Below are 11,255 nucleotides of genomic sequence, written 5' to 3' on the forward strand. Positions count from 1 at the left end.
AATATAAATAAAGAATGTGTTTGCAACAGTACCTTAAAATGGTGATTTATTTTCTTATACTAACGGAGCTCATGAGATTTTCTGTTGAGTATGTGTTGTGAAGTTTTCAAGTTTTGAATAAGGATTTGATGGACTATGGAATAAGGAGTGGCAAGAGACTAAGCTTGGGGATGCACAAAGCACCCTAAGGTAATATTCAAGGACAACCAAAAGCCTAAGCTCGGGGATGCCCCGGAAGGCATCCCCTCTTTCGTCTTTGTCTATTGGTAACTTTACTTGAGGCTATATTTTTATTCACCACATGATATGTGTTTTGCTTGGAGTGTCTTGTATAATTTGAGTCTTTGCTTTTTATTTTACCACAATCATCCTTTCTGTACACACCTTTTGGGATAGACACGCGTGAATCGTGATTTATTAGAATACTCTATGTGCTTCACTTATATCTTTTGAGCTAGGCAATATTGCTCTAATACTTCACTTATATCTTTTTAGAGCACGGCGGTGGCTTTATTTTATAGAAATTGTTGAACTCTCATACCTCACTTATATTATTTTGAGATTCTTTTAGAACATCATAGTAATTTGCTTTGGTTATAAATTTAGTCCTAATATGATGGGCATCCAAGAGGGATATAATAAAAACTTTCATATGAAGTGCATTGAATACTATGAGAAGTTTGATTATTTATGATTATTTTGAGATATGAAGATGGTGATATTAGAGTCATGCTAGTGGAGTAGTTGTGAGTTTGAGAGATAATTGTGTTAAAGTTTGTGATTCCCGTAGCATGCACGTATGGTGAACCGTTATGTGATGAAGTTGGAGCATGAGTTATTTATTGATTGTCATCCTTTCGAGTGGCGCGGGGATGAGCGATGGTATTTTCCTACCAATCTATCCCCTAGGAGCATGCGCGTAGTACTTCATTTCGATAATTAATAGATTTTTGCAATAAGTATGTGAGTTCTTTATGACTAATGTTGAGTCCATGGATTATACGCACTCTCACCCTTCCACCATTGCCAACCTCTCTAATACCGTGCAACTTTCACAGGTACCATACACCCACCATATACCTTCCTCAAAACAGCCACCATACCTACCTATTATGGCATTTCCATAGCCATTCCGAGATATATTGCCATGCAACTTTCCACCGTTCTGTTTATTATGACACACTCATTCATTGCCATATTGCTTTGTATGATCTTGTAGTTGGCATTGTATTCTTTCATACATGTCACTCTTAATTCATTGCACATCTCGGTACACCGCTGGAGGCATTCATATAGAGTCATATTTTGTTCTAAGTATTGAGTTGTAATTCTTTAGTTGTAAGTAAATAAAAGTGTGATGATCTTCATTATTAGAGCATTGTCCCATGTGAGGAAAGGATGATGGAGACTATGATTCCCCCACAAGTCGGGATGAGACTCCGGACGAAAAAAAGAGGCCATAAAAAAAGAGAAAGGCCCAAATAAAAATAAAAATAAATGAGAGAAAAAGAGAGAAGGGGCAATGTTACTATCCCTTTTCCACACTTGTGCTACAAAGTAGCACCATTGATGATGATAGAGAGTCTCCTATTTTTTCATGTTACTATCCTATCTTTCTAAGACCGCAAAACATAAATGCAAAGCACCCCTGAAGATCAAGAACTGACCAGAGATTGTAATTCATGGCAAAAGAGATCCAGTCACAGTCATACTCAATATCAATTAATAACAATGCATACAAATAACAGTGGTGCTCTCCAACTGGTGCTATTTATAAGAGGATGATGACTCAATATAAAAGTAAATAGATATGCCCTTCATGGAGGGAAGCTGGGATTTGTAGAGGTGCCAGAGCTCGAGTTTTGAAACAGAGATAAATAATATTTTGAGCTGCATACTTTCATTGTCAACATAACAACCAAGAGATCTCAATATCTTTCATGCTACAGACATTATAGGTGGTTCCCAAACAGAATGGTAAAGTTTATACTCCCACACCACCAACAAGCACATTCCACGGCTGGTCCGAAACAACGGGTACTGTCCAACTAACAACAATCCTGGGGGAGTTTTGTTTGCAATTATTTTGATTTGATTTGAGCATGGGACTGGGCATCCCGGTTACCGGCCATTTTCTCATGAATGATGAGCGGAGTCCACTAATCGTGAGAATAACCCACCTAGTATGGAAGATATAGACAACCCTAGTTGATACACGAGCTATTCGAGCATACAAAACAGAATTTCATTTGAATGTTTAGAGTTTGGCACATACAAATTTACTTTGAACAACAGGTAAATACCGCATATAGGTAGGTATCGTGGACTCATATGGAACAACTTTGTGGTTTATGGAAGTGGATGCACAAGCAGTATTCCCACTTAGTACGGGTGAAGGCTAGAAAGAGACTGGGAAGTGACCAACTAGAGAGCGACACAGTCATAAACATGCATTAAGATTGACCAACAATGAGTGCAAGCATGCGTAGGATATAAATCACCATGAATATAAATATCGTGGAGGCTATGTTGACTTTGTTTCAACTACATGCGTGAACATGTGCCAAGTCAAGCCACTCGAATCATTCAAAGGAGGATACCATCCTATCATAGTACATCACAACTATTTTAATAGCATGTTGGCACGCAAGGTAAACCATTATAAACTCCTAGCTAATTAAGCATGGCACGAGTAACTATAATCTCTAATTGTCATTGCAAACATGTTTCGTTCATAATAGGCTGAATCAGGAATGATGAACTAATCATATTTATAAAAACAAGATAGGTCGAGTTCATACCAGCTTTTCCTCATCTCAAACATTTCATCATATATCGTCATTATTGCTTTTCACTTGCACGACCGAACGATGTGAATAATAATAATAGTGCACGTGCATTGGACTAAGCTGGAAGCTGCAAACATTTAATTTGAAGGAGAAGACAAGGTAATATGGGCTCTTTATTAGATCAAAATAATGCATATGAGAGCCACTCAACATTTTCATCGTGGTCTTCTCCTCTCGACCCCCAAAGAAAAGAAAAGGAATTCAAAGAAACACACTGAAATGTTTTTGGAGTTTTTGTTTTTTAGCAGAAAGTAAAACAGGAACGAGAAAAACTATTTACACGGGAAAGCTCCCAACAAGCAAAAGAAGAACGAGAAATCTTTTTGGGTTTTCTTTTTAATACTACTACTACATAGACATGGAAAGTAAACTAGCTAGAAGCTACAACTATTTTTTTGGTTTTTCTCAAAGTCTTTCGAACACACAAGAAGAAAGCAGAAAAAGAAAATAAACTAGCATGGATAATACAATGAAAAAGTATGAACACCGATAACTAGAATGAGTGTGTGAACATGAATGTAATGTCGATGAGAAATACATACTCCCCCAAACTTAGACTTTTGGCCTAAGTTGGTCTAAGCCCATGGATCGAAGTGGTCCTCTTAGGTGTACTGAGGAGGGTCCTTGGGGTTCCACTGGTTAGCGAGCTCCTGCGGATCCCACTGATAAATAGACTCCTGATATGGATCAGGAGATGGCTCAGGCTCAGGCTCAGGCTCTGGGGATCGCGTTCGCTCCTAGTATGCGTAAATGTCATCGAGCAGGATGAGGTATGTGCCTGAAAGAATGTTAAACAAAGAAGGTGCAGGGAAGGTAATAATCTGACAAGTATTTTCACTAAATAACAAGTTATAAATGAGTCTTTTCTCCTTACCTTTGCAAATGAAATCACACTACTAGAAAAAAGCTTATACACACACGCTTACTAGTAGCGTGGGTTTATACCCCTCGCTACTGCTACTTACTAGTTTTTTACCCCTCGCTACTACTAAGTTGATAGTAGTAGCATGGGTTTTTAACCCTCGCTACTACTAAGTGGTCTCTGTCGTGCCCTCCCGAAACATGCCATAGTAGTAGCGAGGGTTATAAACCTACGCTACTACTTTGTGAATAGCTGTAGCGCAGGTCAGATGCCCATGCTACTAGTATATTCCCACACCACCCACCCCCGATCCACCCCACCAACCGTCCCACTCCACCCATCACTGTTTGTCTGAAAAAAAACACCCAACCCTTGATCCAGATCCCCTCCTCTCTTCTCCCGATTCATCCCTCGTCTCCCTCCCATCCCACGCCGCCGCCGCCGCCCACCACCCCGGCGACCTCCCCACCGGCGATCCCCAGCCTCTCCCTCTCCTTCTCCCCTGCATCCGTCGCCCGCACCTTCCCTCCCAGTCCCAGATCAACCCACGGGTGAGCCGGCGGCCAGGACACACGGCGGATCTGGACATGGACTTGGAGGCCAGCACGAATCTAAGTTCGCCGGCGAGATGAATCCATGCCCTGCGCCTGCCAGCGGATCGTGTCGTGGCCTCCCCGATTCGTTGCTCCGTCCGCATCGGTGAGTCTCCTGCTCTTGTCTCTATCCGACGACCTTCCTTCCGCCGGTTCCGTCGTCTCCAGCAGCCTCCCGCCTCTCTACCCGCGCAGGTCGGCTCCCCCGACGTCTCCGCGTCACCACGTGGAGAGGAACTGCGCGGTCTACGCCCCTCGCCTCCTGGGCGTTGCTCTCCGCCAGTGTTCAGTGAGCGGTGGAGTAGGCATCCTCTCAGCCGGCTTCCACACGCTTCAGGCTTCATCGTGCACAAAGGTAGCTCTCATCCCCTCATGCAGAAAATCCGAGCACTCAATCCACACGTGCCTTCTTTTGCTATGGGATTATGCTCGCCATCTGTTCCATGACATTGATGACTCTGTTTTTGTTCTTCTTTTGTACGTCATTCATACCTTTTGCTGCTGGAAATTTGCAGTTAATAAGTAATGGTGGTTGCTGGCTTGCTGCAGACCGATGGTGAGTAGTGAAACCACTGTTGTTCACTGACACAGTGACTCAGCCTGCATCTAGGTCTGGAATGCCTCCATTTTGCTCCTTCGTGTCCAAATTTTGTTGGACATAGAAGTCCAATTAGTTATATGTGCTTCCATTTCAATTTCACAGGCCCCTTCATCAAGAGTTCCATCTCTCATTATCATAAACAAGAGCCGGTGGCCAGGACACACGGCGGAGGTCGCCTGCGTCTCCCCAGTCGCCCTGCCACTGCTTCCTTCCTTTTCTCTGCAGCAGGAGAAGAAAGCCTTGTTGGGGTGCCCAAGCCATGGAGCACCATCGTCAAGGTCTCGGATTCGTTTCAATTTTGGGCTGCTTCTGCTCATGTTGTTGGTTGCTCTCTTCTCTTGTGTTGGTGATGATGTGAGGGTGGCCCTTCCTTTTATTTGCTACAGTGCAGGAGAAGAAAACCCTAGACCGACCCGAGGATTCGTCCGACAACCACCTGAGGAGGAAGTAAGCCATGGACGGACCTCCCTTTCCTTGAATGCTGCGCCCTCCCACCCATCTTCCTGCAGCTGCAGGTAACCCCGGCCCCTTCCTCCCTGCGTGCACATGCTAGTCTGGTCATTACCCTGGCTGCATACAGTAGCAGTAAACATTGTTAGCTTAATCCAAACTTATTAGTCTACAAATCTACATCGGTGTAGTAGTCTAGGAAAACTAGCTTGAGTCGATTTGCTTTTCTTGTGTTACTAGTGTCCGGCCAGAATTAGTAAGGTGTGATCGACGTGGCCGTATAATTAGATTAGGAAAAGTATTAACTTGAGTCCGACTAGGACTTGTCCTAGCTATCTAGCTGCGTTGGTAGGAGTATAATACCAGGATTAGGAATTTGCAGTCCAAGTCGGTTAATAGGTGAGTCTGATTTGACTAGAACCTGTATCCACTGGTGGTGGCTGCGTCCATATATATACACCAGCTGGGTTCATTCAATGGAGTAACCTACACTAGCTCATTCACTACTAGTTAGATCAATGGAGTAACCTGTTATTTCCTTTGCATTCGCCTCTTCTCCTCTCCACCTTTACCCGGTGGAGAATCAGTTGGGCAGATCAAACCTCCTGCATCCTATTCCTATTGCTGGAGACAAGAACTATTAGTCCATCGCTCCTGGCCAGCTGCTGGACGTGATGCTGTCTGGCCGGAAGTAGTAGCAGACTCTCAAGCCAATCCATCGCATGCATGCATCAATTGAATCCACCGTTGATCATCAGGGCACTGTCCCATGCATATATAAGTTGATTCGGCAAGAAACATACCAATCTTATATCTGTAAAAAATATTTCTAGGAGACCACAATTCAGAGTATAATATCTGTCGGCAAACTTCTGCATGGAACTTATATTTTTATGCTAATAACGAATTATATGTGTAATTAACCTCGATTTTTTTATAAGCTTTAACCTCGAATTGATTCATCACACTGTGGTTATCTGGGGCGTTTAGTTATCTCCGTGTTGCCACAAAACTATGGTATTCTAGAAAATATAAGTACAATCGATTGTGCTCAAGGACAAGGGAGAATTAAAGTGTCACATTTAGAGCTGTATTATCAGATTGAGCCGGTGCATGATTTCTATATACAATTTTGTTTGTTCTTATATGTCCTTGGGACTTACTATTTCCATATTTTCTCTTAGGAATTTGTGAGCTGGAGTTGCAAAATTTGGAGTTCTCTTGACTTTGAACATTGCATTGGCCGCAAAGTGTAGAACGCAGAGGGTACTCCTCATAAGAACACCTACATGAACTTATTTCCTTTGGTAACCTGCTCTGTGTGTGTCTTAGAAAATATATCTAGGTGCAATGATATTCACAACTTAGCAGCATTTGCAAAAGTAAAGATTCAAAAGGTAGCACACTCATGATAGTGACACATATAATCTTGCATCCATTCAAACGAAACTATAATTGCATACGAGTTTACCATTTTTCCTACAATGCATGGCATCTTATAATCCATTCAAATATATTGTATCATTTCATATTTTTTATTATTCTCAAAGTTTAGTTTCTAGCCCGTGCAGCAACATGGGTTGATGACTAGTATCTAGAATTATGTTATGTTAAAGGAGCATCTAGATGCACACTGTTGTGGCTGCCATTAAATGCATGTCTTCTCAAATTATTTAGAAGGAAGTGTTGCTGCTGTGCCATTTAGGTAGTTTCAACAGATATGATGTGCTTGGCTGTTAATGTTTTAGTGTGTGCTTCTCACCTGCTGTAAAAGGCCAATTCGGGCATTGTAGCTGCTTCGGTATTTGATCTTCATATATTTTGCTTTTGCAATATCCTGTTCTAACATCTGAAAATGGAATACTTTAACAATATAATCTTCCTGACTTTCTGCAACTGATCTTTGCTGTAGTCCAAAATTATATGTTTGTGTTTATTGCCTCATGTATTTAGAGTAGAAATATTCTTAATATAGTGTTTCTTGAACATGGCCAGGGCAATGGATAAAATCTACTCTGGATAGTTGACAGAGGGAGTACATGCTAAGTTGACTTTTTTCCTGCGGATTTGCTTATCGTGAAGATGCTTGCAAGGATGCAGAGGGAGTGGATCATTTGGAGAGATAGGATGCCACTGTTTGGTGTTTTTATGCATTTTGGTTTGCTTGTAACTGTGTTTGCACTAGCTGGGAGTAAGTGACTTCAAGAAGTGTAGGTGTTTTAATTGAAGGCATGAAAAGCCATGACAATATGTATGCTCTTACATGATGTGCTCTAATGCTGCTGGTTTATTATAAATCTTGGATTAGTAATGATGTGTAATGATGTTGGTTTATTGCAAATATGTGTTTGTTTTAGTTGGAATTGTATGCATAGAATGGAATTGGTGGATTTTATTTTTTTAATTCCTAATATGTTAGTAGTAGCGTGGGAAAACACAAGACGCGCTACTACTACTTCGTTAGTAGTAGCGTGGGTTTGCATCCAGGCTACTACTAACTTTTTAGTAGTAGCGTGGGAAAAAACCTGAGGCGCTACTACTATTTCATTACTAGTAGCGCGGGTTGCACCCGCGCTACTACTAAAATGTTAGTAGTAGCGTGGGTTTCACCCGCGCCACTACTAACTATTAGCTGTAGCGAGATACTAGTAGCGCGGGTACCCGCGCTGCCAGTAGCCATTTTACCCGCGCTGCTAGTAGCCTTTTTCCTAGTAGTGTCATGTGCTACCATACTTTTATAGCCTAAAAAAATAGTGGGCAGCACCTTCTCTTCTTTCTCTTAATGCCTAATAGGTATCTCAAAATATTTAGCAAGACGCGAAGCAAAGATACCTCCAAAAAAGGGGACCTTTGTACGGTTTAGACTCAACCGTTTAGCAACCATAGCGCCTAAACTGAAAGTTCTATTATGAAGTAAAGCATGGCGCAAAATGGCAAGGTCCGGAGCACTAAGGCCCCCACTGTTCCCGCGACCAATTAAACATCTACTAGAAAATATTGCATAGTAACGCAGAACAGGAAAATGTATACTAGTAGTTCTTGCATCTGATACTTTTTTCTTTTCCCCTACAGTAACTTCATCAATAAATTTTGCCACATCACTAGGATGTGGTTCCTCGATGATGCCCTCAAAAGGCAACTTGCAAACCGCACAAAAACCATAGAGCGACATCTCCTTAAACTCATCATATAAATAAAAATCTACCGAAGGTGGTGATCTCCTAGCATGGAAATGAAAGTTTTGCACGAAAATATTAGTGAGTAGGAGGTATTGATCACATTTATCGTGGATGAATTCAGTGTTGCCTGAATTCTCAGCCAAGTAATAAAAGTCTTCATAAATTCCAGCGGCCTTCAAGAATGCATCACAAGGCCATTCACACGGCCGAATCTCCGTGGTGCGGGGAAGGTTGTACTTGGGCTTTTCATTCTCTTCATTATGCTTTTACTTCGAACCTCGGCTCGAGAAGCCTCTCAACAATCTCTTCAACATTTTCTTCCTCTGAAAAATTTCTGAAATTTTTAGTGACTCAAAATAAAAGTGAACCAAACTCAACAAGATTGATAGCAACTACTCCCACAAGTGCCTAGAAGCTATATCATACATTAAAACTACTTTGGACCATATAAATTTGACATGCAAACTCAAGAACAAGGTCACCTCAGCAGCAAAAATTTGCAATGAATAAAGCACTAGAACAAAAACTAATTGGACCATTGGAGGAGTCACATACCGAAGAACAATCCCCCAAAGCAGTTTTGTGAATGGAGCGTTGAGCAAGGAGATCGAAAATGGCAGCAAAACGAGCAAGAACACAAGTTTGAGCTGCAGGATGATTTTTTCTGGAGGAAGACGAAGTGTATGGGTGCTGGAATAAGTGGAGGGTGGCCACGTGGGGCCCACGAGGCAGGGGGCGCGCCCAGGGGTAGGGCGCGCCCTCCACCCTTGTGTCTAACTGGTGGGCCCCCCTAGTGTGTTCTTAGTGCTATAAATTCTCAAATATTCTATGAAAAATCATACTAAATTTTTAGGGCATTTGGAGAACTTTTATTTTCGGGGTATTTTTTATTGCAAGGACAATTCAGAAAAGAGATAGAAAATACTATTTTTGCATTATTTATTCTAAATAATAGAAAGTAAAAGGAGGGTACAGAAGGTTGTGCTTTCTAACTTCGTCCATCTCATGTTCATCAAAAGGAATCCACTAACAAGGTTGATCAAGTCTTGTTAACAAACTTGATCCGAATAACATGAAACCGGAGAATTTTCGAATAACACTAGGTTACCTCAACGGGGATATGCATGTCCCCAACAATAAGAATGTCATATTCCTTTTTGATAGTAGGAAGAGAGAATTCAAAACCTCCAATAGTAATAGTTGAATTTTTTTCCAATAGAGTTGATACTATGAACTTGAGGTTGTTTCTTCGGAAAGTGTACCGTATGCTCATTACCATTAACATGAAAAGTGACATTGCCTTTGTTGCAATCAATAACAACCCCTGCAATATTCAGAAAGGGTCTACCAAGGATGATCGACATACTGTCGTCCTGGGGAATATCAAGAATAACAAAGTCCGTTAAAATAGTAATGTTTGCAACCACAACAGGCACATCCTCACAAATACCGATAGGTATAGCAGTGGATTTATCAGCCATTTGCAAAGATATTTCAGTAGGTGTCAACTTACTCAAATCTAGTCTACGATATAAAGAAAAAGGCATAACACTAACACCGGCTCCAAGATCACATAAAGCAGTTTTAACATAGTTTGTTTTAATGGAGCATGGTATAGTTGGTACTCCTGGATCTCCTAGTTTCTTTGGTATTCCACCCTTAAAAGTATAATTGGCAAGCATGATGGAAATTTCAACTTCCGATATATTTCTTTTATTTGTAGCAATATCTTTCATATACTTAGCATAGGGATTCATTTTAAGCATATCAGTCAAACGCATACGCAAAAAGACAGGCCTAATCATTTCAGCAAAGCGCTCAAAATCCTCATCATCCTTTTGCTTGGATGGCTTAGGAGGAAAAGACATGGGTTTCTAAACCCATGGTTCTCTTTCTTTAACATGCTTCCTAGCAACAAAGTCTCTCCTATCATAATGTTGATTCTTTGATTGTGGGTTATCAATATCAATAGCAGGTTCAATCTCTAGGTCATTATTATTACTAGGTGGAGCATCAATATGAACAACATCATTAACATTATCACCAGGTTCATGTTCATTACCAGATTGTGTTTTAGCATCAGAAATAGAAATATCATTGGGATTCTCAGGTGTGTCAATAACAGGTTCACTAGAAGCATGCAAAGTCCTATCATTATTCTTTTTCTTTTCCTTAGAAGGACTGGGTGTATCAGTATTAATTCTCTGAGAATCTTTCTCAACTCTCTTAGGATGTTCCTCAGGATACAAAGGTTCCTGGGTCATTTTGCCACCTCTAGTCATAACTCTAACAACATTACCAACTCATTGAGCAAATCATCTTGTGCTTTAAGTACTTGTTCTACTTGAGTTGTAACCATGGAAGCATGTTTACTAATAAGCTTAAGATCACTTTTAACTCTAGGCATATAATCACTCAAGTGTTCAACCATATAAGCATTTAGTTTCAATTGCCTACCAACATAAGCATTGAAGTTTTCTTGTTTAACAATAAAATTATCAAACTCATCCAAGCATTGACTAGCAAACTTAGTAGATGGGATTTCACCCTTATCAAATCTATAGAGATAATTTACCTTTACTACCCGTGTCGGGTTATTAAGACCATGTATTTCTTCAATAGGCGGTAAATTCTTAACATATTCAGCTTTAGTACCTTTTTCTTTGATAGATTTCCTTGCCTCTTGCATATCTTCAGGACTGAGAAATAGAATACCTCTTT

The 11,255-nt window shown here is 40.8% G+C and overlaps 1 protein-coding gene across 4 annotated transcripts; it reads left to right on the forward strand.

Annotated features, from left to right (window-relative positions):
• Positions 1-4,042: 4,042 nt before the first annotated feature.
• On the forward strand, positions 4,043-7,689 carry LOC119363495. Of its 4 annotated transcripts, none has more exons than XR_005174014.1 (7): positions 4,043-4,410; positions 4,500-4,659; positions 4,820-4,914; positions 5,008-5,183; positions 5,292-5,420; positions 6,540-6,621; positions 7,351-7,689. XR_005174014.1 is itself a non-coding variant. In XM_037628865.1 (6 exons), exons 1-5 carry the CDS (start codon positions 4,340-4,342, stop codon positions 5,310-5,312), a joined length of 435 nt encoding a protein of 144 aa, XP_037484762.1. In that variant the 5' UTR covers positions 4,043-4,339; the 3' UTR covers positions 5,313-5,420; positions 7,351-7,689. The 4 variants fall into 4 exon arrangements, 1 of the variants encoding a protein (XP_037484762.1); XR_005174015.1 differs by having other exon boundaries at positions 4,820-4,860; XR_005174016.1 differs by having other exon boundaries at positions 4,854-4,914.
• Positions 7,690-11,255: the final 3,566 nt, after the last annotated feature.

The sequence above is a fragment of the Triticum dicoccoides genome, chromosome 2B (genome assembly GCF_002162155.2).
Source record: "Triticum dicoccoides isolate Atlit2015 ecotype Zavitan chromosome 2B, WEW_v2.0, whole genome shotgun sequence".
Taxonomy (NCBI): domain Eukaryota; kingdom Viridiplantae; phylum Streptophyta; class Magnoliopsida; order Poales; family Poaceae; genus Triticum; species Triticum dicoccoides.